We start from the raw sequence: 26,850 nt of genomic DNA, 5'->3' as shown, positions 1-26,850 counted from the left end.
AGCATCCACATGAAGGAATCCAAGAGGGCACAGGAGGGAGGAGAGTCTCTATCCATGCTAGAAACACTTCCCTCTTGCAAAAACAAGAACAGAAACAAAACCTGGTGATCGGACAGAACAATCCCATTCTTCTCCCCAAGCTCTAAGAAAACACACGAGGGGCAAGGACTGTGCTAGGGAAATATCCCCTAGCAGCAAAGGGCAGTGTGGAAGTGCTAGTCAAACAGGAGAAACTGTGTTGGCAGGAAAGGTGATGAGCAGCATGCTTTCCACTGGGCCAACCCAAGGAGTTGTCTGGCAAGACACTCTTGAGCTCTCAGGCTACAGTGCGAGCCACATGAAATGCTTCCTATGCACCTGCTGGTGCTTTCCCAAGTCTTCCTTTATCTTCCACTGCTGCACCCTGCCAGGTGCGTGCGCTCTCTCGCTCTCTCTCTCTCTCTCTCACACACACACACAAACGGACGCCTACACATATACAATTTCTGGCAGGTTTCGACTTTTCTATGCTGTGGCTCACTGCAACTTCTGGGTTTCCACTACAGTGGTACCTCGGATTAAGTACTTAATTCGTTCCGGAGGTCCGTTCTTAACCTGAAGCACCACTTTAGCTAATGGGGCCTCCTGCTGCCGCCGCGCCGCCAGAGCACGATTTCTGTTCTCATCCTGAAGCAAAGTTCTTAACCTGAAGCACTATTTCTGGGTTAGCGGAGTCTGTAACCTGAAGTGTATGTAACCTGAAGCGTATGTAACCCAAGGTACCACTGTACTGCAATCCACTCTAATCCACACTGCAAGAGTGGTTACCGAAGTCTGCAAAATCTAGGAACTGAAGCTGCAAATTGGTGCAAAGCAGGAGTTCAGCTGGAGCACAGGAAAGGAAAAGTCATTTCGCTGAGGATCTTTTGACTCATCAGCTATGCTGCAATACTAAAAGCTGAGCTCTGGATTCCCAGAAATACGCAGCGTAAAGCCTTAAACTGTCTTGGATAGGGGTCCAGTAATCAAGGAATGTGCAGGAACTGGGCAGCTGAAGTTGAATACATTATGGAACCGTGCTGGATATCATGGGTTTTGAATATCAGAAATGTAAGAGATAAGTGAACGATATACCTTAGGGCCTATTTGCCTTACTTGGAAACTGGCACCACAGGTTAGTGCCATTTTAAGATATCTGTGACGCACACCTGATCTGCTACCTACAACTGCACTGTTTTGTGCATGTGCCCTGCATTTGCTTAGGGTCATTCACATTGAAACTCTAAGAGGAAGCAATGTGGGCATGATGTGGTCCAGAATTACATTGCTGTGGGCTGATCATGCCATTACTCTAATTACAGGAAGGATATTTGCATGGCAATTGTGTGAATCAAATATATCCTCCCCCACCCCCGGTTCAAAACAAAAGAGTTGTGCTGGGAGGGGGCTTTTTCTTTTTCCATTTTGGAGCAGAAGCTGTACAAATGCCCAAATTCATCCCCAATAGTCATTTTGATCAACAATTACAAAATACAGAAGAAGCAAGCATGATTGCTTATTGTGCAACAGCAGTTTAGTCCCCCTGCTTAATTTCCACAGTTGCCCAAATGTAACAAAAATACTCTCTACGATCTGGAAAAAATACACAGAAGATAAATATGCACACAACCAAACAATTTGTAGTCATATATTGATTTAGAAATACTGCATAGGGTTGTAGCCAACTAAGCTTTACTCAGAGTAGACCCATTGGAATTAATGGACCTAACACTGTATACAACCCATAGAGAGAGGAGGAACAGGAGCACTTGGCAGGATGGCCGCATCTGCAACCAGCTCACGAGCTTTATAATTAGCTTTGCGTGTGGAAAGAGTGTGCGGAAAGTCCATATACACAGTTTGGGACCAGTGTGGGCAGCAAATGATTCCAATGGGAACCAGTGGGAACTCATAGGCATCCTAATAAGATGGGCAGCAGACTTCATTGCAGTGGAGCCAGAGAACATCACCAGAAGTGTGTGTGTTGGTTGGTCAAAGAACCTTCATGACTTACTGCTGTTTCTGGGTAGCTGCTGACCCATCTCAAAACAGTTCATAAATACACAACTATAGAGGTCCTAAAGGACTCGTAGGGTCATCTAGTAATCTTCATCTAGTAATGGGTATTTGAGAACAAATGGTCCTAGTCTGACACCTTAACCACTACACTAGACTAGTTACGTGGGTATACCATACCTGTCCTCCATGACTGGAAGAAACTGGTCTCTAGCACCCATACCTCTCTTGCCTTGTGCTCTAGAACTGGTTAGAGAAAAGAATCTATGCTCCATAAAGGTAAAGGTAAAGGGACCCGTGACCATTAGGTCTAGTTGTGACCCACTCTGGGGTTGCGGCGCTCATCTTGCTTTATTGGCCGAGGGAGCCGGCGTACAACTTCTGGGTCATGTGGCCAGCATGACTAAGCTGCTTCTGGCGAGCCAGAACAGTGCACAGAAACGCCATTTACCTTCCCGCCAGAGTGGTACCTATTTATCTACTTGCACTTTGACGTGCTTCCGAACTGCTAGGTTGGCAGAAGCTGGGACCGAGCAACGGGAGCTCACCCCATCGCGGGGATTCGAACCGCTGACCTTCTGATCGGCAAGTCCTATGCTCAGTGGTTTAACCCAGTGTTCCCCCAACCTTGGGCCTCCAGCTGTTTTTGGACTACAGTTCCCATCATCCCTGACCACTGGTCTTGCTAGCTAGGGACTATGGGAGTTGTAGTCCAAAAACAGCTGGAGGCCCAAAGTTGGTGAACACTGGTTTAACCCACAGTGCCATCAGCGTCTCCTATGCTCCATAGTTTCCCTGTAATTCCAGAGGAGGGAATTACAGTTGTCACACCTCTCACAGGTTGCACTAGTTGGTTTAGAGAACTGAAAGGTGAAAAGTCTAGTGACTCACAGTAACCAATGGCTGAATGCCAGAAGAATGTATCTCCTTCTCCACTATGTTGCCAGAGCAACATACCCTGTGACCCTGACCAGACAGATGCATGACTACTATCCTGACGTAATCCAGCCTGGAATGGATGTTTTAAATAATCAGCACATCTGAGACTAATTCGTAATACCAGAACACAGCCATCCACCAGATTTCACAGTTCTCAAGATATTGTGACCCAGTTCTAGGCTGTCTGAACATATGAAAATATGCATTTAAAGAAAACACACATTTAAATATATATTGAAATGTTTTATTTAGAAATCACAAATTAATGCATAAATGGAATGGAATAATGGGTAAAAACACGTGAAAGTGATATGAACCAGATATAGAGAAATTTTCCCATTCATACTTGGCACGCTTTGCTTCACATACTTCCAGAATCAACCCTCCATTTATAGCCCCCTTTTTTGTACACTGCTGGTATAATTATATAGGTGAGTCTGACCTATGACTTCCAAGTCACTTATCTTGCCAATTGTATTAATTACTCTACCCAGTTTCCCATAAACATACCATTGCAATAAATAGGGCTTGCAGTCATAGGTTCTCATATCCACACTTGGGTTATTGGTTGGGTGCTGTAAATACCTAAGGGACTTTCCTATGAATATATGTATACCTATTTGGTCCCAATCCCTTTACCCTGAGCGAAACACTCACTCTATTATTACTTGTCCATCAGGTGAAGTGTGAGAAGAGCTTCTGCCTGCAGATGAGCCTGCTTCTGTCACACCAGAGGGGCTCTTTCCATTTACTGGATCACCATAGCAACTGGACATTTCCCATTCACATTCTTCACAGTTACCTTCTTATGCTCATTCATGTTGGTTACCATGGCAACGGGAGTCATCTCATTGATATAATCTGCCACCTATGTTTGCATGTGTTTTGCAGTGAGCACGACTGTTGACACACTCTGAGGGCAAATCGTGGTTTGGCTGTTGGCTCAAAGCTTTCAACTCCTGAACTCCCTCCACCACTCTTGCACACTCCAACTCCCTCCTCTCTTGTTTTGAGCAAACCATATTTTGCCGTTACCTCCAAATTGGACAAGCAATGGTTTGCACAAACTGTAGTTTGCTTCCAAACTAGAATCGAAAATCAGTTTTACATTGTTTGAACAAATGGGTTTCCTTACACAGGAAATGAATGATGGAATCAGAGCATGAGAAGGCAGTATGTGAGCTAAAGGCTCAGATATGATGACCACATCTGAACTGGTCTATTCATGACTGGCCCAGGTACCGAAGGCACACTAGCAAAAGAAAGCACATTCTTAAATTATTGATTTCCAATGGCTGCACATGCAATATGTGTATATCCTCAGATGAACCCCACTGCGTTTTGCATTATGCAGGTCAACCCCTTCTCTGTGTGTCTATGTGGGATGAAGTGAGGACATCTGCAGAAAGGAGCTTGATCTTTAATTTGATTGCCCCGAGACTACGGAATAGCATTCCTGATAAGGTTCAGGGTTTTTCCTTCTCTCTTCATCTTCAAAAGGGGGAGTAAAGCTCACCTGTTTCAATCAGCTTTCCGCCACTGAGTTTTAATAATATCATGTTGCTGGTATGAATTTTATACAGCTTTGCTGAGGGTATGCGTGCTGTATTTATTTATATTTTTTGTTTTGTGATTTTACTGTTGTCATCTTTATTGTAAGCTGACTCAAGCTTTGGAGAGGCAGATATAAATGTTTTTAACAAATAAGAGGCAGTGTCATCTTTGTAGTCATATTCTACATCTCCCTCACCAGACTCTACGGATGTATAAAAATCCATATTTGTCTTCATGAATGAATATGTGAATGCAGGGCTCTTTTCTTCATCTCATTCTTAAAAAATAATAATAATAAAGTGCATTTTACCCACTTATTCTATCCATCCATCCATATTTGGCAAATGGTGAATTGCTGTGTTCAAATAGAATCCTATTATGATTCCATTCTCCATTTGATGATGGTACTAACTTTCCAAACCACTGTCACTGGATACTGTAATGAAGCTACAAGCAGCTGTGACAAGTTGCCTCCATGATCCAGCTCTGAGGATGACAAGTGGAGCAGACAGTGTAAGCTACAAAGACTTTTGTTTGAATAGGAAATGAGATGGCATTTTAAAGTATTTCACATAGCAAGAACGGTCCTCCAACAGCTCCATTAAAATTGTGTCCTTCTCCCTGAACGTCCTTCATTTGCAAAATGAGGCCAATTGTTACATTATCTACCCTATGCTATGGATGATATGTTATCCCTACACAACAACACTGCTACCAATCCTAAAAAATGATTAATCACTCAAAATTCAGCATGTTATGAATCCAGAGTAATCCTCTCTAACTTTCTTGAGGCAGTGAGAAAGGGGCAGTCTCCTAAACGCACTTCATATTAACACACGTCTTCCCCTTACACAGGGCTAGAATAATCCCAGGAAACCTGTCCTTTAGAATTTGAAATATTTATTCAGTCCCATGCAGGAGCATCACCTAAAACACGGGTGTCAAACACAAGGGCTGAATCCAGCCCGCCAGACCTTGTCATGTGGCCCGTGTAGCCGCCGCCAGCCTTCACCTTTTATTCTCACTTTTTTGGGGGGGACACAAGAAAGCCGCCTCTTCAGCGCATGCGCAGCAGCCTACAAGCCAGAGAACGTCTGCCCTCTAGCGGCGCCGCGGCCCCCGATGAATTTGAGTTTGACACCCCTGACCTAAAACATTGGTGTAGATTGTTAAAACAAAGAGCTTATTGTGTTTAGGAATTCGTAATATTTTATTCCACTCCTCAGTATCCTCTGAATAGCCGGAACAGGAGGAGAGCAAATGTCTAAGGCAATGACCTTCAGGCCCACCATTAATTTCCACATTTATTTATTTTTATCACATCAATTCCTTCACTATTTTTCTCTGTCTGCATCCCTTCTTTTTTTCTTATCCTATTCCACACAAGCAACAGTGGTAGCAGTAATAGCAACTCACCTTCAGTCAGGGTGTGATCTAGCTGTGAATCATGACTCACATGTCCATAGTGGGGCATTTTTATAGGAATAGTGAACAGTTGTCCAAGAGGACAGTGGGATAGCTCAGTTGGTAAGAGCATGAGACTCTTAATCTCAGGGCTGTGGGTTTGAGTCCCATGTTGGGCAAAAGAGATTCCTGCAGTGCAGGTGTTTGAACTAGATGACTCTTGTGGTCCCAACTCTATGATTGTAAGACTCTTTTTTCCTGACGAGGTTACTATTAGGGAACAACATCAATACCTACCAACTATGTTAACAGCAGCAAGGAAGGCTAGCTTAGCATGAAGGGGACATGTAAAGATCAGAGTTGTGGAAAACTACTTACAACGGTGGTGGTGACATTAAGGAAGTGGGAAGATCACCCACTCCTCAGAATTTAACTTAGCACCATTCCTTTCCTTTTAAACCTGACACTAAAATAGCTCTGGAAAATCCTCCTCAGTTCAGCTGAGTCTAGAAGGAGCTATATGAAACTGTGTGAATGCACAGCACAGTTGGAAAGGGAACTGAATCCTGGGATAACAGCCTTTGTGGCAATTAGAGAGAGTCCCAATAGTTGGATAGAGGATGAGGGAAAGTTGACAGGCTTCTCTGCAGGCATTCCCACCCCCCTCCAGTTCATATATGTCAAACTTTAGGTGCACTGTCCCCAAAAACAGACCTCACTAGTTTGAACCATTTAAAAAATTGCAATAGAATCAACTTCTACTAAGTGTCTCTGCTAGAAATGGTGAAGGAATCTTCTGCCCACAGAGTAGTACAGATGTTCAGTGCTAACCATGAACAACAGTAGAACAATCTGGAACAGAATTAGTATTAGGAACGTTTCTTGAAAACCTAATACCGTATTTTTCGCCCCATAGGACGCACTTTTTCCCCTCCGAGAGCGAGTGTGGTGTAGTGGTTAAGAGCGGTAGTCTCATAATCTGGGGAACCGGGTTCGCGTCTCCGCTCCTCCACATGCAGCTGCTGGGTGACCTTGGGCCAGTCACACTTCTTTGAAGTCTCTCAGCCCCACTCACCTCACAGAGTGTTTGTTGTGGGGGAGGAAGGGAAAGGAGAATGTTAGCCGCTTTGAGACTCCTTAAAGGGAGTGAAAGGCGGGATATCAAATCCAAACTCTTCTTCTTCTTCTTCTTCCTCCAAAAATGAAGGGGAAATGTGTGTGCGTCCTATGGGGTGAATGCAGGCTTTCGCTGAAGCCTGGAGAGCGAGAGGCATCAGTGCGCACCGACCCCTCTCGCTCTCCAGGCTTCAGGAAGCTATCCGCAAGCCCGGCGGGAGTTCCTGCGGGCTCACAAGGCTTGCGGGCAGCAGCCTGCAGCCCGAAGAACGGGGCGTCCTCCGGAGGATGCCCCGTGCTTTGCGCGGGTGTCCGCAAGCCTTGCGTGCCCGCCGGGAGGTCCCACTGGGCGCGCAAGGCTTGGGGCGGCAGCCTGCAGGCATAATTCAAAACAACATAAAACCATTTTCAGATTGTGGGAGTAACCAAATCTACCCTAAAATGATCAATTTTTCTCAAAGCTATATTTTCTCTTTTGTCTTTATAAAGAGTCAATTTTGCCATTAAAGTAAAATCCCCGCATTTTTCAATCCATTCATTTGTTGTTGGGATCGTTTGCATTCTCCACTTACTGGAATATTATAATTTCACTGCTGCCAACAAATATGAGATGACTTCCTTTTGTTTATTCGTTACCGTAATGTCTATGATTATTTTTGAGGTTATGATCAGATTCAGCATTTTCCCCCCTTTTCTTTTTGCTTGCCACAGTGATGGTTCCACAACCCTTTGGCAAATGTGGTGAGCCCCAACCATCCTCTCAACCCTGGAGCAGCAGAGAGGGGTGGCTATTGTCCCCACTGTTGCACAGTGATCCTAGCTAAAGGATTAATAATAATAATAATAATAATAATAATAATAATAATAATAATGTTTTTTGGGGAGATAGAGGGGGTGGCGAGAGGGAGCTTCTTTGTCCACTGCATTACTGAAGACAGCAAAGGGCCAAACCAGGAAGTCCCTTTCTAGCTCTGAACATGGAACTGGGGATGAAGGCAGAGGAGAGCCCCGACCTCAAGTCAGGGTTTAGGGCCTAGGAGAGGGACAGCATCTTGACAACCACAGGTTTTGACCTAGCCTCCAAGGACATCCAAAAATGGTGAGCCCCAGGTCGTAGTATGGCTGGTGGATCATTCTTTGGGCTTAGTCAGGTTTCAGAGCAGCCTGAATAATTGTAGGTTAGTCCACCCCAGGCTTTTTATTTATTTATTTATTTATTTATTTATTAAATTTGTTTACCGACCTTCATCCATATATCTTAGGGCTGTTCACAACATGGACATACTGGGTATACTGGACAAGCAAAACACAGAACATCCTTTGAAGGACTAGGGAGTGCTTTGGCCACCTCCTCATATGGGATCTGAGATGGTAATTTCCCCAGACTTTTGAGAGCTTCAGGCCTTGGTGTCCCCAGAGCACAGACCCACAACATGCATCTGGAAAGGTTTCTAGTGATCTTGTATTCTAAAAAATGTCATGTATATCACCATATTTAAAATAAAAGGCATTTATTTATAAGGTATATATCCTTCCCTTCATCACAAGCAGCTCACATTCAAAGGAAGGAAAAAGAAAAGCATACAATAAACTCATTCAATAAAACAGCAAAACTATATAAAATCTCAATGGCTTAATCTGCTTCCTATAACAATACCAAAAGTGGCACCACAGTAGCATGTGGTGGGGCAGAACCACAGAACCGCCTCCCAACACCTGCAACACAGCTGCTTACCTGGGCATGGCTGGGCTGGAGATGCAATGAGCCAGGGCCCCTTGGGTGCATCAACTGGGAGTGCTGAACTGGCAGCAGCACTTGCCCCGGTGCATTCATGCAGCCCAGATTCCACAACCACCCATTTAAGAAGCAGCAATATCAGCATTGATGGCAGCTCTACTCCACCACAAATGTTGCTTCTGAATACCAAGCAGCTCAATAACCCTGATCTCCACCAAAGGCCAAGGAAGAGCTCAGCTGTTAATCCCAGCCACACCTTGGTGGGGAAAAGTTTTCAACAGCTAGGGTATCCCCACTGAGAAGACCCTATCTCAAGCTAAAGCTTCAATAGGTGATGGAACAAGAAGGAATGCCTCCCATTGTAAAACTCAGGCAAGGCAAGACAAGACCAAGAGAGCTGCTCCTTCAGCTAACTGGGTCCTAACTTGTTCAGGAAACCGCAATAAAGTCTTGAACTGGGCTTGGTGGCATACAAGCAGCCAACATCAACTCTTCAGAAGTGGTGTTATATGGGTTAGAGCAACTGTATGAGTAAACATCATGGAAGACACATATTGCGTATTCAAGGAGAGCCCCACCTAGAATGCATTACAGTAATCTAATCTAGACATCTATGTACAGTGAGCTATACTGGACTGCTGCCTTCAGTACAGAGTGTTAATCAGTGCTCTTTGTCTGGACCCAGAGGCACATGATCATGTGTCCACATAAAAAGGTGAGGTGGAAGAATATTAGACACCCCCCCTCCACATATATATACTACTGGGCATACACACACGTACTCCTGTGGTGGTTGCTCTCAGAGGCACTGATATAAAAACAAACTATATTTACATGAGGTATACCCCCCATGAATATATCATTTGTGCACTGGTCAAACATGCCTACTGATGTGCACAAAGACAGAAAGATTAATAAGCAGAGCATGCTGTACATGTGGATGCATAAAAGTGCAAATGCCCATTGAGATCTAGCCACAAATGAATCGCTTCTACCAAAGTCCTATAGTGCATCATCTGAATCTGAGACCAGAAGATCTGCTTGCCGGGCTGCTTGCCTGCCAAAGTGTCAGGGAACCTCCTTCAGCATCCCTGCTCCCTCCCTGCCTTTTCACCATTCTGGCTGTGCATGCAGGCTGAGACTCGTTTAGCATTCAGGGCACGTCTGGAAAGCTCCTTTAAGTAATAGTGCTGGGAGGACTCCCTAATCAAGAAGCAAATGCCGCCTGGCATACTAATGAATTGCGTACTGCTACGGATGCAGTGGGCAAAGAGTGGCAGCAATTTCCTAGCCATTCTGGATGAATGTGTGAAGGAAGCCTCACGGAGTGTGGGGCATTCAGGTATATCACCCCCCCACCTGCATTCTGAACTGATATAGTCCTGCGAGAGCAGTACTGTGCAGATTTCCAGAACATGCAAATCAGCACCTTGGTGCCAGAGGTCAGCCCTAGGAACACGTGAAGCAGGACATTAATTTGCGCTGCTACCTCCTACTCATCAGAAACAGCCTTCCATTTTTCTCTTCGAAGCCCAATGAATAAATCTAGAATGCTTGTGCTACAAAACACTCAGCAATTGGTCTTTTGGGTTCTGTGAATCAGCCTCTGTGCGGTCTCTTTTGTCACAGCCTTAAAACACATCCACCAACCTGTATACAAGCTGAGAGCCTATTTAAAGAGATGCGGGGAAGCACCAAGTGCTGAGATGATGACCCATGTTTTCTATTACTAGCTACCAGGGAAATACATAGAGGAAATAGAGGATAGCTGATGCTCTTGGCAGCCGCCACACATCCCTTGTGCAACATCTAGCTTGGCCCTTAACCTTCTCATTCCGCTCAAAGAACGCAGCAAGATTAAATATACTGCATTGTTTTTCACCTCCAGGCACTCCTCTTTAGCATGTTGCACCAGTCACAGCTCCCTTCCATCTTAGCTTGAGAATCCTCAGCAGCACTGAATGGAGACACAATGAGGGCATCAAACAGCCACCCACCACTCTCCAAAAAACACAGAGCAGGGGTGGGAGAAGCAGTGGCCCTTCAGGTGCTCCCATCATCTACGCCTACTGGCTGTGCAGACTGGAGCTGATGAGAGTTGGAGTCCAACAGCACCTTCCTCACTCCTGACAAACAGGAAATGTAACTGATCTCCTCTGCAGGAAGAAGCCACACTGGCTTTGGAAATATGGGAAGCAGAGCCACCCCCAGGGAACTTAACAAACCTAAACCCTCTGGTTGATGACTGTGTCCTCAAGAACCCAAGTACTAACATGACGAGGTCTGACATGGCTTCACACCTATGTGTGAACAGTCCAAACTACAAAGTCACTGTCAAAGGCGCTTTCAAACCAAAGAATGCACATAGCAGAGAGATAACTCTTTGTTGTCAGATAACACAGTCACTTCAACCGCTCTGGAATCCTACACACACCAATCTGACAACTAGGCAGCTATTCCCAGGTCTGCACTCTATGGAGCAGTTGCAGCAACTGGGGACCACTCCCCCCCCAGTTTATGTACCTTCCCCCAAAGGGCTGTACACACGGAGATGGAGACTACGCCTGCGTGGAAGTGCTTCTGTTTTTGCCGCTTCAATTCTCTTCTGGTTCTGGGAGACGGTGGTGCAGGGGAGGGTGGGGAAAGCACTTTGCTGCACCTGCCTCTTCCTCCATCTCTGAAGCTTCCCCTGCCTCTGATTGTTGCCTCCTGGCTGGTACAGGTCCCCAGAGACCACTGCCCCCTCTCCCACAAGTCAGACTCCAGCCCCCCTTCCCCTGATGCACGCTTGCCCGTGTCCTGCCAGTCCCTGACAGGCACGATCCCTGTGGAGAAACAACACTGTAAACCAAACTGCACGGCTAAACATGAGTTACTGGAATCACAACAGCACTCCCCCTGCCCCAATCCCAGGAACTGCTACTATATTATTTGCTGCGATGTGATGTTCCTCTGCTCATATGTATCCCCAGGAACTGTTCAGGGTGTTCCTTGTGGACAGAAGGTCCTGTGTGAAGCAGACCAGAGAGTAATCCATAGGAACGATGCAGGGACAATTTTTCTTTGTCAGGCTCAGTGGGTGCAATCCACAGAAAGCTAGAAATACTTAGGTGTCCAAAAGGTGCACATGAATCAGCACTTATTTCAAACCATTTAAACCACTGCAATTCTAGACCCAGTGCCGGATTTACGTATAAGCTAAACGAGCTATAGCTTAGGGCCCCACTCTCTTGGGAGCCCCAAAAAAATTTAAAGGAAAAAACCTGGATGTATATTTCCAAAATATAAGATAAAAAACAAATAAAATAAAACCTACATACAGCAAGTGTTTTGTGTTGTGTAGGCTCCTTTGATGTATGTAATGGGCCCCGCCTGCTATATAAAGGGCCCTATTACCTTCAGTAGCTTAGGGTCTCATCAAACCTAAATCCGGCCCTGTCTAGAACCCATGGGTATGCCAACAGAAACAGTGCATGTAGTGATCAAAGTGCCTAAAAAGACAAGTAAACCAGAACAGCAGTGGCATTGTCCAAGTAGGAGCACTGACTTCTTCAGATTTTTCTTAGAGATATACTCTCTAAACTAAAATGGCTTCTGAAAACCTTGCTTCCAAGTACTCTATGAATTACTGTTCCTAGGGAAATACGAAGAAGGAAGGAGAGAAAGCAATCTCAGGACAGCAATTCCATGTAATGGGAGCTTCACTTGAATGTTCGCTCTCAGGGGTTTGTGGCATTCTCATTTCTCTTTGTTAGAGCGCTTTTCATTGTAAAAAGTGACCTCTCTCTCTCATTCATATATATATATATCCTCTCAACAACTTTGTGAATTAGGCAAGGTTGTGAGTTAGTGGCTCAGCTTCATAGATGAGACGGGATTTGAACCCGGGCTTCTCTTAGTCAAATTCAAAGCTGCCTTGAAACAGAGGCATCAGACAAAGAGAGGAAAAGTTTTCATGCTTTGTTCAAAGATGACAGAAGCCACCAAAGCGGGCAAATAATCGGATTTTATCAGCGCTACAATCCCCCTTCAATCAGTCTCAAAGAAATATAAACCACCGTAACAAGACACCTGTTGAAACTGCAGGAGTAAAGCACATCAGCTTGCATACACTGAAGCATCAGAGAAGGGGGGAGAAGCTGCAAGGCATGGCGGAGCAAACCTGCAAATAGCCCAGCACTCTCTCCATGGACTTCTCTCTGCTGACTAGATGCTCTTCTCATATCCAAGAATGCACAACAAATGAGAGCCTCTGTGGGTGTTGTGAACACTCCACCACCAATAAACATCTTTGTTTCGGGAGGAAAAAGCTTTTGTTCCCATCAGAGGAATTGTGAGCAGGTTGGGAAGCAGCAGGGAACAAGCACTGCAAACTAGAAAAGTATGAGAGGACACAGCATCGCAGGCAGGATGTACCTGCTACACAAAAGATCCAGAAATTCATGCTCATGGGCCAGCCTTAAAGCTGTGGTGACCAAAAACATGACGGTGTCCAAAAATTGTGTATCTCTATTAGCCTACACGTCTGCTAACAAGGGAGAACCAGCAGAAGTTAGCAGCAAAGATGAGCAACAGCCCAAACCTTTCATTTGGAATTCTAATGGTGAAGGTATATGCAACATTTGAAGAGCAGTGGTGGTGGGAAGTTTGAAAGCACCCCACAGCATGCAGGACAGATATACCATTTTTGATGATAAGTCAAAATATTTTTATTATTTTTTTAAAAAAAATATTCTGCAAATTTTCAGCACGGCAGAGTATGAATTGGCAGGAAATTGCATTGAATAGTGGAAAGGCAGGGGTTATAAATGTGTAGAACCAACAAATAATAAACAAAGGAAATAAAAGCCACCTTCAGAAGGCGCCTATTGGCTAGAATTCATGATATTACCAACACATTCCTTCCATCTCTACAATAATTGTTTTCAATATGAAATGTCTGCATTTTTTATAAAAAAGAAGAAGAATGATTGTATATCACTACAAGCATATCTATGAGGCTTAGATTCTTTAAGATGCATAACTTGGCTGTAGCATGATTTAGAGAGACAGGACTGATGGCTAAATCAGCATTCAACTTGCATCTCAAAACTGGAATCCAAGCCAGAAGACCTTATGCCAAGCCTTCCCCTGTTCTAACTAGACTTCCCTCTCCTTGCTTGTCAGAGAACAGAATCTGAGAATTCAAACTCCCTTCTTGACTCTTGACACTGCCCAATGTCCGCTAGACAGAAGTGCCTCTACCAGACTGAAATTACAGTGGTGCCTCGCAAGATGAAAATAATCCATTCTGCAAGTCTCTTCGTCTAGCGGTTTTTTCGTCTTGCGAAGCAACCCTATTAGCGGCTTAGCGGATTAGCGCTATTAGCGGATTAGCAGCTATTAAAAGCTTAGCGGCTAAAAGGCTATTAGCGGCTTAGGAAAAGGGGGGGAAAGCGGGGGGAAATCGGAACACTCACAAGACGTTTTCGTCTTGCGAAGCAAGCCCATAGGGAAATTCATCTTGCGAAGCAGCTCAAAAACGGAAAACCCTTTTGTCTAGCGGGTTTTCCGTCTTGCGAGGCATTCGTCTTGCGGGGCACCACTGTAAACAAGAACTGATAACATTTTAAAAACCAGCTACTTACCCTGTGAGAACCACCACAAAGTCCATCACATTCCAGCCGTTCCTTAGGTAGGAGCCTTTATGGAAAGCAAATCCTAAGGCAATAATTTTAATTCCAGCCTCAAAACAAAATATTCCAATGAAGTATGGTTCTGTGTCATCCTAAGGAGAGATTCACAAGGGAAATTTTTTATATGTTAACTTTTTATTCCACCCTTCCTCCAATTAGCTCAGGGAAACCAATATGGTCCTCTTCCCCATTTTATCATCACCACAATAATGTGAGGCAGGATTAGGTTCAAAGATAAAATGACAAGTTCTGAAGGTGTTACGTAGTGAGGAGGGAACTTTGGTCTCTTGGATCTTAATTTAAGGTATATATTCTAGGAACATTTTTCTCTTTCCCAACATATCTATTAATACCAATTATTATTAGAATACAAAAATCATTTGCTGCCTTTTATCAGGGTATCCAATATGAGCCAGGCTACTAAGAACTTATCAATGCATTTGATTAGGTATGACACAAACTTTAAATCCAAATTATGGAGGCTGCTAGTGAGCCACCACTCCCATTTTTCATTCAGTCACATGAGTGAACAATATTTTATGAAAACAAGTCCAGTGAAAGCTGTGTTTGGGTCAATCTGTTAGATTTGGACGGTGTGAGCAATACTGAGAAAGAGGACTCTCAACCCAGAGAAATATCTCCAGTTCCCATGTCAGCTGCTGCGGTAAACAGGAAAAGAAAGAAAATGTATGATCGCTTCTCGGCCTTTTGGCTAAGATCAAGTGAAGAAAATGTATGGGGGCACTATTCTAGGGGCAGAAGTAATGTTAAAGGGAGCACGAGCCTGCTACTGAAAACAGAAATTGAGTGTGGCGCTTCCATCTCTCCCTCTGTGCCCCCTGTGACCTGACCCTATAATGTATGTTTCCCCACTAGCATTCCACATAGAATTGCCAACCGGTTGTGGGGGAGGGGGGTGTCTGCTTGGTTTTCTTACTCTCTTGAATGATACCAGATAAGCAAGGGGCAAGGGCACCCCCCTGACAGGTTTACATAAATAGCTGGATGTGTTAGGTAAATAGGCAGCACCAAACACCTGGACCCACTAGATGAGGCAGAAACTCCTCCTAGGCCCTGGCTCCACTTCTACATTCCAACCATGCACCAGAATTTCTGAGTTGGCAACCTTAGCTCCACATCACTTGGTAATGCTTGCAGGGAAATGCAAAACGTAACACTGTCAAGGCACAGGTTAAGTTTATTGTGCCTTACGGAAAGGGAGAAGGAACTTGACACAGGACTCTAATTTTTGACATTATTATAATGCTCCGTTAACTCTGCCATAACAATGTTTAAAAGGGAGAGGCTGCTACTCACCAGTCGTTCTGACATTGGCGTCTTGTCTCCATCAGGCAGATGCTGCTCCAGAGCAAGAACAATGCAGTTTGCTATGATGGTTGCTAAAATCATGTATTCAAAAGGAGTGAGGAACAGTTAAGGAAAGTCTTGCATATGGTAGGATCTTCTAGGTTCAGTCAAAACAAAGAGCCCCACTCCTCAAGTAAAAGCGGTCTACCCACCTTGGATCAGATACATATGAAGGATGTTTAGAATGTTCTTTAGCCTGCAATGTGCAGAAGAGAATGGCTTCGAAGTGGAATAAAATCTGTGTTCCAGTCAATGCCATTCTTTGTACTTTCTATGTTTCAAATGAAAACACAAATTTAAGCACTAAGGTCAAAAATATACTTCCTTGAGCCCCTGTCAGGGGGGAAAGTGGGATATAAACAAATAATAATGTGGTTTGAAATCATTGGATACAACAAAGGACAAATATCGACTAGTCACCAGTGCAATTTTCCTGAGTGCAGCTACAAATCAACATCATCATTTGATTAATGCCAATAGAGATAATTTCTAGAGCACCTCAACTTCCTGGGTAGAGCACAGTGACAATTCTTCACCTTCACCAAAATACAATCAATGCTGTCCTTTCTGAAAATTCTGACATCTACTCCAAAATCCACCAAGGTTTTTCAGTGAATGCCAGTTGCAGGCCGTGCAGAGATTAACATTGCGTATTCACATTAACAGAACAGAGGCCAGAAACAGAGGCTAGAAAAAGAAAGCAGCCCTACAAGTCTGTTCCTTACTATGCCCTGTTTTATCATTTACCCATTACACACAAGCTTCTTCATATAATACTTTATCTCGCAGTAACCTTTTAAACTCCTCCTTTCTTTTGTGTTCAGAACATTAATTTATACCAATATTGAGAGTTGATAGGGATATATTGAATTCTGAATGATAAAAAGCACATTATCTGCAGTAATTTACTCCATGAGTCAAGCAACCATGTGTACAAGTGTAATGGTGTTACGTTTGGATCTAATTCACTTAAATAGGAACAGGAGTGCCTGGCTGTACAATTTCCTTGATGCTCCATCTCCTCGCTCTGTGTGTTTATGAGCATCTATTAAAGAAATGCATAGATATCTCAAAAGTAAGAGCTCCCAATTAAAAGCCATGAAGATAAGAGGGCTTCAGTGACTTGCAGTTGGCTATCCTCACAGTTACATGGAGTGTGAATTTTGCAGTTGTGAGTCTAGATTATTCATACTTGACTTGAACCCTCTTTAAACATCGTTTAGAGGAATATTAGGAGGGTCAGTGACGCTGTCACTGTTTCACAGAGGAGCCAAGCCATTGGCCCTGTGCCATTCAAGAGCTCTGCAGCGAGAGAGCTGGAAACAGGACTTCCAGACTCCTGCTTTTGCTGTGAGTAAAGAGCTCCTGTCTTAGCTTTTGCAGATACAGATCAGGATTTTCTTTAGAGCCAGCTGTGTGCAGATGTTTAATCTGTGCATTTTGAACTCAATAACAAACAAAATGGAATGAGAAGCATCCATTCATCCTTGGATGAATTCACAGCTCTATTGTGCACTGCCCACTGGGCATGCATCTCTAGTTCACAGGGCTGGCCCAAGATATTTTTCTGACTGAGGTGAGGGACAAGATGCCCACCCTTTCAACAGGTTCCTTCAGCACTTGCAGAGAGACAGCATCCTTCACACCACACCTGAGGACAGCAGGGTAACTTAGGAGAAACAGGGCAGGTTGCAGGACACATAGCTCTGTCCTCCAATGCCTTGTAGTTGTTCTCCAGCTCCCAACGTGGCTGCTTCACTCTACTTAATAGTAAGACAGACTTTATAGTCTTAGCCAGGACACACTGGTGAACACACAGCAAACATGTCTACCAAGTACACTGGCATCTTCATGCAGGGTTGGGAGAGCCCTGTTTGAAACCCTAAAGAGGCATTGCTGAGTACTGAGCTAAACAGAATAATGGTTTGTCTTGGTATAAGGTGGATTCCTATGTTCCTATGTGAGTGGCTGGCCTGCAGCTGGAGCACTTCATGCCCTTTTCTTGTGGCCATTTTCATTTCTTCCCCATGCTTGTGGCAATATATTACCTGGAATTTGTTTTTGTTGTGTGCATGGGTTTCCCTGTTCATGTCCATGGTAGTGGAGATTTGCTGGATGGGAAGCAGGTACAATTATGCGGCCTATACCATCTCTCATTCTCCAACAATAGGCTCCTCATTGGCTTACCTGTGTGAAGTGGTTGATTCTTGCACCCACTGTTCCACCTGCTGAGGTGAGGCTCCGTGTGGGAGCTTCAGGGCAGGGAATCTATAGGAAATCTGGAAACACACCTGCCAGGAAGCATCTGCTCATCTTTCTCCATGGAGACCTGATGCTCAGGACCTGACATACAAGCCAAGTCATATAGGAGGTGTTGCATGAACCACTTGAGCCTTTGTGGAGGTGTAATGATGGGAAAGGTAGCTGCACTAAGTGCTAACTGATCACTACCAGCACTGCGCCAAAAGCATCTATTAGGGAAAGCAGGAGAGTCAATTGTTCCACTTGTGTTTCAGACCACAAGTGATTATTCTTCAGGAGCATGAGCAACTAAATCTCTGGTCATTATGGAATATAAACAGGAAGCACAATAAAAGCTCTTAATAAATGCCTCACCCAAAGAAATCTTTCCCAAATCTGTAAACACACGCACAGCTTATTGTTTGTAATCAGCAGCTACTGAAAAAAATGCTGACTTTGGGCACAAGAGCACAAAGGTGTGGTTCTAGTTATGGGTCTTATTTAGTCTTTGACAGGGTAGTATCTTACTGACAGACTTAGAAATGCTTAAATGGATGGTCTCACACATTCTTAAACTGACATTGGCCAACTTAACACTAAACAGTTTGGAATTTAACACAGTTCATTCCCTTCTAGGATTTAAAATACCAGATCTTGGAATTTCGGACAATCCTCTCTTAATTTTTTGCCAAAGGTGTTTTTGAAAGGTTTTCCAAGATGCTGATTAATCTGCATCAAGTGACCAAATTATCATGAATTCCAAAAGAAACGAAAGTTTGAATTATTGGAGGAAGTGGAGGAAAAACCAAAACTGTAAGACCAGCAGTAGTCATTAACAGTCGTCAACAGCTTTACCACCCCTATCAGCCAATCACCCATTCCCACCACCCTTCTGAGTAATACCCCTCCCCACTATATATAAGGGTCTGGTGACTTCTGTTTCAGTGTATCTGAAGAAGTGTGCATGCACACGAAAGCTCATACCAATAACAAACTTAGTTGGTCTCTAAGGTGCTACTGGAAGGAATTTTTAAATTTTGTTTCGACTACGGCAGACCAACACGGCTACCTACCTGTAACTATATCTATTCTAGAAATTGGTGTTAGGCTCTAGGACTTCAGCCTGCCAGATCTAGGTGTAGCTTACACACACACACACTGCTTGGAGAAGAGTGCCTCTGATTATAGGATCATCTAGACCATCCCTATTTTTTATGCAATTCGACCACATACTGGCAAATTCAGGCTGCCTAATTACAGTTGTTTTAAAAAGAAACAGGAAAATATAAAGGAATGTGTGGGCTACCCCTTGATGTGATACAACATCATCTAACCTCCCCAGAAACAAATCAGAAAGAATGTTTATTAAATACCCAGTGCTGCCTAATCTCCCTGCAAATGAGCAAATCAGGATGAATTCTCAACAAACAGGTCATCCGGAAGCACCCTTTGTATAGAGATCCCAACTTTCAAGAGACACCAGAACCAGCTGCTACACATACAAGGAACAGCTTCCATAGCAAGGGGCTGGAATGCAAACAGATCTGCATGCATCTGAGCCCTTTCTTGAACATATCCCCGTACTTGAGCCAAGAACTGAAACCTCTGCTGATGCTCCGGACAGAGGCTGCCTCCCTCCTCGTTCTCCACTCGGAGTTCAAGCCCCTGCTCTCTGCCCCCCACCATGCTCATTGCTTTGCTCCTGCAAACCAATGCGCCTCCCCCCTCCCCCGCTGGATCACTACGACTCGGCGCTGAAAGGGTCAAAAGGAAAAGAGCTCGCAGCTCGCAGCAGCCAGCGAACGAGCTTGCTTTAAAAAGTGGAGCAGCGGAGGCAGGCGCTGAAACGTGCCGCTGGGACCGGCCCAGTTCTTGGGGTGGGTAGGTGGGCAGGAGGATCTGAGACTGCAGTGCGCGCCGCCTGCCTCGCAGCAGCACAGCACCGTCAGCTGCTGAGCCACGGAGCCCGCTGCAGGCCCTTCCTGCCCATTGATTGGCTTGCGCGGAAAGATGCCTGAATCAGCGGATCCGGTGGAGGAGAGAGATGCGGGGGGAGGAGGGAGAGTGAGCCGGGGACGCGAGGGGAAGGCGAGGCGAGAACACCAGCCAGCTCCTTGAGCGGAAAAAGAGGGCAAGGAGGAGGCCTCTCGAAAAAGGCAGCTCAGCTCCACGAGCTCGCAGGCGCGCCAAGCCAGGCTCCGTGGTTTCTGAGTCCCGAGGGCGACTCCGTGATCCAGAGCCAGGCTCAAAAAGGGGCGAGGGGGGAGGGGGTGGATAGCTTGGGTTCTTGCCCAAATACACAAGATGCAGTTTCCTTCCTATGGACATCCAACGACCATATGTTCCAGGTCTGCATTTATAAGACCACCACCACCGCCCCCTCTTTTAAAATTAAGGAATAAATCCCACCCAGTTTTGTACTGATGTTGATGACACACTTGGCTATACAGTGGTACCTCGGGTTAAGTACTTAATTCGTTCCGGAGGTCCGTTCTTAACCTGAAACTGTTCTTAACCTGAAGCACCACTTTAGCTAATGGGGCCTCCTGCTGCCGCTGCGCCGCCACTGCACAATTTCTGTTCTCATCCTGAGGCAAAGTTCTTAACCCGAAGTAATATTTCTGGGTTAGCAGAGTCTGTAACCTGAAACGTATGTAACCTGAAGCGTATGTAACCCGAGGTACTACTGTACACTGAAATAAAAGGGAGGGAGGAATCCATCCTTTCCTACATTTGGGCATGATCATTCAAGTGTGCTAGGTGGTAACTAATCTGCCCTGGATTTATGTAAAGCCAAGTGATTGCAAACAACAACTACTACTACAGTGGTACTTCGAGTTACAGACGCTTCAGGTTACAGACTCTGCTGACCCGGAAGTAGTACCTTGGGTTAAGAACTTTGCTTCAGGATGAGAACAGAAATCGTGCAGTGGCAGCGGGAGGCCCCATTAGCTAAAGTGGTACCTCAGGTTAAGAACAGTTTCAGGTTAAGAACGGACCTCCAGAACGAATTAAGTTCTAAACCCGAGGTACCACTGTATATTGATACAGGTGCCTACTGAGAAGATCTATTTTTAAAAAAGCAACTATACCAAAAGGAATTATTGTGAAAATAATAAATATTTAGGTGGGGGTGCCAAATTTTGTCCCTAGCTCAGGGTGCCATATTACCAAAATCCAACCCTGAACTAATTCACATATTATGCTCAACAATAAATTTCGCTTTTATGTCCCCACTCTTTTTTCTTCAGTTCCCTCTTGAAATTCCAGGCATCCTCCTCTGCTTATCACACATATTTCTAGTTCTCAAATATGGTAAGTCTGAGGATGTTCACATTACTGCTTACTCTGCATCCAGTGCATGCCCAGTGCTCATTTTTGAAGCCACATTCATAAGATGTGAGCCACACTCCATCTCAACCCTGTAGTTTCTTGACAATATATTGCTGTCCCCTCCCCTTAAACCTGCTTCAATCTGAATAGAGCAGTAGATGAGGAGTAAATGGAAGTGTGAACACAATCTAACAGCTGTTGCAAATGCACAAGTGATAGCATAAAAACAGAGGTTTTCAACCTTTTTGAGTCCAAGGTTCCCTTGACCAACTACATTCTTTCTGTGGCACCCCTGTGGGACTCAGGAGCCCAGATATGTCACCCCTTGCCAGCAGAGCTGGCAGCCCCTCACCCCTCCCTTGTGGAGGGTTCCCTCAGCCTCCTCTTCTCTCCCCTCTCCTTGGGAGTCCTCCAGGCATTGTCACAGCCACCCCTGGTCTCTGAGCCACCTCAGCTCCTGGCAACCAGCACCCCCTGGCCAGCCCTAGAGGTACCATTTGCCTGGGTAGCTTGTAGCCAGGGCTGCTGCAACAAACAGCTGTGCAAGCCTTTGGGAGGCAGAGGAGAGATGGAAGGAAAGAGGGATGGAGGCCAGTGTTGCCCACGGCACCCCTGACCATCATTCAAGGCACCCCGGGGTGCCACGGCACACACTGGCATAAGGAATAAGTTCTAGGTTTGTGCGTTTTGCAGGGGCAAGGAAACCCAAAATGCCATGCACATCAGGTGGCAACATCCACAACCCCTCTCAGATATGACCAGCACTGTGCAAATGCAGCCTGAACTGCAGCTGGGGTGGGGGAAGATCTTGCTGCATTTCAAGCCACTAATGTGAACAGAAACTATGCCTGGGCTGTTCACTTCAGAGTCTCGGGGGGGGGGGGAGGCTCACACAACTGAATGTTTCACCACACAGAACTGTGTCTTCCCCATGGAAAACTAGCAGGTCAGGACACTGACAAAAGCATCTTTTGTTTCTAAGTGTGTGATTTAGAAAGGGTTCTCCAAAAGTGAGAAGGCAATGGGCCATTGCCACTCTTCCCTTCCCCAGGATCTGATGCCAATAAATGATTACTTCCCGCTCCCTTGCCAAACTCGGTACAGAACTCCGGAGCCTTTTCCTTCAAGCTCTGAAACTCTGTGTATAAACAATCCTGCATTTTGCAAAAACAACCACCACCCTTAGCTTCCTCAGTCACTTCAACCAGCCATCTTTATACAATGATTATCATCTGAAACACCCACACCTACACATAAACACATGAAGTAAACTATCTGTACCTAACCTTTTGACACAAAGGGATTAATTTTATTTGAATTATGACAGAGAAATAACCAGGACGTCCATCTTGGAGGAACACCATACCTCTAGGCCTGAATCCTTTACACATCATGTTTCTAGGTATATGTCTAATATGGAAATCTTTAATGCAGCAAACTTGTGCTTGCAAATATGAATATAACAGTGGCACACTTGCCACGGAGCCACAACTGCATGCTGTTGAGGCAAACCAGTTTTTGTCTTTTGTGTGTAAAAGTGCCCTAGGAGTAAAAGATAGCCTCTGAATCAACCATCCAATCTATGGACACAGATAAACTAGCTTTGGTAGAGGACATTATCTAGAAACCATCAGCATAGGTAGTGCCATCTCTGTGGCCTATTAATTGACGCCGGCACAGGATTTTACCATGCCATGGCAGACTTGCTTTTTAGCAATTCTTTCCCCCCCCCCCCGCACATTTATGTTTCAACACTAAACTACTAAATTGGATGTGCAAGAAACTGTAGAGCAGGCCTGCCCTAACTGGATTACAACAGGGAGTTTTTGTGCCCAGGTCCAGAAGGCAGCAAGGCTGTTCATTAGAGCAGGGTGGGACCAATTCATAAAAAAACCTGCTTCTTTCTCTTTCTACTTGTGGAGGAAAAAAACCATTCCTGGCCAAGCAAGAAAAGAAAGGAAAGGAAGCAATAGCAGCAGCCTAGTCTCTGTTCCCACAGGCAGCAGAGTCGAGAAATGGCTGTGTAGCAAGGGCAGTTGCTTGGTGCCGAACCTATTTTCAGCACGCTGGCCAGCTCCTCACCAAGGCAGTCACCTCCGCTCAAACTGCGACCTTGCAAGAAAGAGTTTGCATGGTCTCTCTTAGCTTTGCATGGGAGCGTTTGTAGGCCAAACCAACAGGATGACACTTGACTCTGGGCTGGGAGCTACACCGCAGAAAAAGAGCCTCAGTTACAGCTAGAGAAAAAATGGCTGGGCAGAAGACAGATCCGAGGACCCATGTTGGTGAGCAGATATATAAGGACCCCTCCTCACAATGAACCCCCCCCCCCACTATGGGTTAAAAGTCTGCAAATAGGTCCCTGTCTTGTTTGCATGTTGCAATTTGCAACAAACTATTGCAGCACACAAATGGCAAATATTTTGATTTAATTTAAAACCATTGGGAAGTTATTATTAATCATTTATATAGCTCTTTTAGCAAACAATGCTTTGTTCTTATCTGATTCATCTCCGCAACAACCCTGTGAAGCTGGCTACTGCTATTCTCATTTTACAAATGCTGGACGGAAGTAGTATGATAACATTTAAACACAAATCAAGCCATATTGATCTGTGATTTGAATCCATACCTCCCATGTACAAGTTTTTTTTAAAAAAAACAATTTACTAGGTCAGGCTGACTGCATCTCTGTGCTGATGGATGGAGTGCTAAGAGTATGAGCTGTCAACTATGAAGTTCTTAGCTCAAATCTCACTGCAGCCATAAATTCACAAAGGGGCTGCAGGCAAGAGGCTATTTTTCAATGCCTCCTCCAGCATACATAATAACATTGGCCTACCTTACTGAGTTGTTGTAAGGAGTACTAAAATACTGCATGTGAACTCTGAGCCCACTCAATGGATAAATAAATGTTAATTATATAATTACAGCAATTATATAACTTATATAATTACAGCAATCCAATGGCATTCAGTGGTGTGTGCACAACTAGGAAAGTCAAAGAGGGTAGAACCCTGGATACACTTTTAAAGAACAAGCTTAAGAATGCCAGCATGTCATTCTAATACACATGTGTACTATATGCGAAGGTACCATTACCCCATACTTCCCAGCTGGAACTGTAATGGAATTTCTGCAGCTGTGAATTCCCTAGATACATAGCAACAAATGCAAATGGCACCACTGAGCAAAGAACCTGCACATTTCTGTTGTTACATTAGACAGAAGATCACACACTCTTTCTGTGAGGCTCTCACGCGATTGCAAAGCACAAGATCACAATATTAGAGCTAATTCACATATCCCTTTGTTCTAGATTTGAAATCAACTCATGGCTTTGCATATTCAGAAAAAGAAAGGGAAACCCTGCAAAATGCCGGAGAAATCCCACCCAGGAGTGTATCAATGTACTGTAGAATACACATGATGATCTATGTGTTAACACTTCACATCCCCGCCCCCAAGACTTCTGCTTCTGCAAATCGTCAGTGGCAAAGTACCATGTAAACTGGCCCACAGTTTGAGTTGCAACAGATTCCATGCATATACATCATCATTACCTAAGTTAAGTTCCCCTAAGACCAGTAAAGCAAAACAAATTCCAAAAAGATGCTCAAGCAGCAGGAACAAAAGCTAATTCAACAATATTCAGTTCACTGGGAGGAAGAGATCGAAGTTAGCAGCAAGTTGTACTGTTGCAGATGCTGGCACAGAATAATTTTATTATCACCAGTCTGACAAGATACCTTAGAAATCTGCCCTTCCCATATAATGGGCAACACTTGTATATCATTCTTGGCATGCCAATATAGCTATTATTCAGACTGAAATTAGACTCTTTTCCTGTGTGTGCCCTGTAGCTCTGCAACCTGGCTATTTAACCCTTTGAGGCACTTAACATTATAGTCACTTTGCCGAGGCACCCCATTCCCCTTTCTCAAAGCCCCAATTATCCTTCATCCCTGGCAGAGTAGTGGGAACATTCACCCCGCCTGTAAGTTTTATCATTTAAAAAATAAACTCCAATATTTTATGTCTCCAGCAAGGAGAAGCTTTTCCTTTTGCAAACTGTATCGATTTAATCCTAGAGGCAACTGGCAGCGGTCCCAGGAGCTTAATCAATATAGCAAGACCCTACAGCATCTCGCTGCAAAACAGCTCCCTCTCCTTCTCTCCTTCTCCCCCCTCCCCTCGCTCTGAAATGCTGCTCAGTCTGAGCCCATGTCTTTAAAAGACTGTGGAGAAGAGGGTCACATTGTTACATGAGCAAATAGGCTCTGAATCCCAGTTGGCACAAACCAAGTGGCACAAGGAAGATCATGGAATCATAGAGTTGGAATAGACCACAAGGGCCATCGAGTCCAACCCCCTGCCAAGCAGGAAACACCATCAGAGCACTCCTGGCATATGGTTGTCAAGCCTCTGCTTAAAGACCTCCAAAGAAGGAGACTCCACCACAAGAAGGAGATGCTGAAGGCGAATCTGACAAATTCATGGAGATATGTCTATCAGTGGCTATTAGCCATGATGTCTAAAAAGAGCCTCCACATTCAGAGGCAGCAGATCTGCAAACACTACATGCTGTCGGGCAATGGGTGGGACACAATGCTTGTTTGGGCAGTGATGGAAACAGAATGCTGGGTTACTTATGACATGAGCCTTAAGTTTGATCCAGCAAGTCAACTCCTACACTATTATTATTTCTTTATTTTTAGAGCACCCTTCATTAAAAACCAGGGCAGTTTACAATACACATAACATTAAAACATGAAACACAACCTCAATGCATCAGTAAACTACAACCATATTAACGGCAAAGCATGATTTGGTTCAAAAATCACAACGCAGCTGCATTTAGGGCACAGTCTAAGGTGCAGACCAACATATTCAGTTACAAAAAAATAAATAAATTATAGACTGCTCCACATATAAAATATCAGGACGGTGTATAACAAAATTTGCAAAAAGCATAAAATACCACAAAAACAATGCATACCAGTATGTTCCAACGTAAAGAGACACATTTTTAACTGCTGATGGGAGCTCAGAATGAAAAGTGCCAAGAGGAGCTCAAGGGTCAGGGGGACTCCTGAGGTGTGGTGCCCTGTCCTGAGACATAGGTGGGACCATGAGCAGCGTCTCCTCTGCAGATCTCAAAGCCCAGGACAAAAGATGATACACTGAGAGGTGATCCTTCAAGCCACTGGAATTCAATCTTTCTCTTTTGTTAGGGCTTACACATCAACATCAAAACCTTGAACCGAGCCTGGAAGCACATAGACAGCCAGTTCAAAACTCAGGCACATCTCATCCTCTGTGGGATTTGGATGAGTTTCAAAAAATGGGGAACAAGAAGCCAGAAATGGGAATACATTATTTATCACTGGCATGCTTGGGCCGCAGACTCCACGTAAAACATAAAATGAGGATTAAATCAGCTACCAC

The 26,850-nt window shown here is 44.6% G+C and overlaps 1 protein-coding gene across 5 annotated transcripts in view; it reads right to left on the bottom strand.

Moving 5' to 3' along the window:
• The window catches only part of CACNA1A (calcium voltage-gated channel subunit alpha1 A), a 265,156-nt gene that overhangs the window by 150,931 nt on the left and 87,375 nt on the right, over positions 1 to 26,850 (bottom strand). For 4 of the 5 annotated variants that reach the window (XM_083489607.1, XM_083489608.1, XM_083489605.1 and 1 more), the window contains exons 4-5: positions 15,778 to 15,884; positions 14,413 to 14,552 (exon numbers count right to left, since the gene is read on the bottom strand). In XM_083489607.1, coding sequence (XP_083345733.1) covers positions 14,413 to 14,552; positions 15,778 to 15,884 — 247 coding nt within the window. The remainder of the gene's footprint in view (positions 1 to 14,412; positions 14,553 to 15,777; positions 15,885 to 26,850) is intronic. The other variant, XM_083489609.1, reaches the window with a different exon arrangement.

This window comes from Podarcis liolepis (assembly GCF_965112155.1).
Source record: "Podarcis liolepis genome assembly, chromosome: 2".
NCBI classification, from domain to species: Eukaryota; Metazoa; Chordata; class Lepidosauria; order Squamata; family Lacertidae; genus Podarcis; species Podarcis liolepis.
The sequence above is the reverse complement of the archived record's forward strand: the minus strand, read 5'-3'. Positions and strand labels throughout refer to the sequence as shown.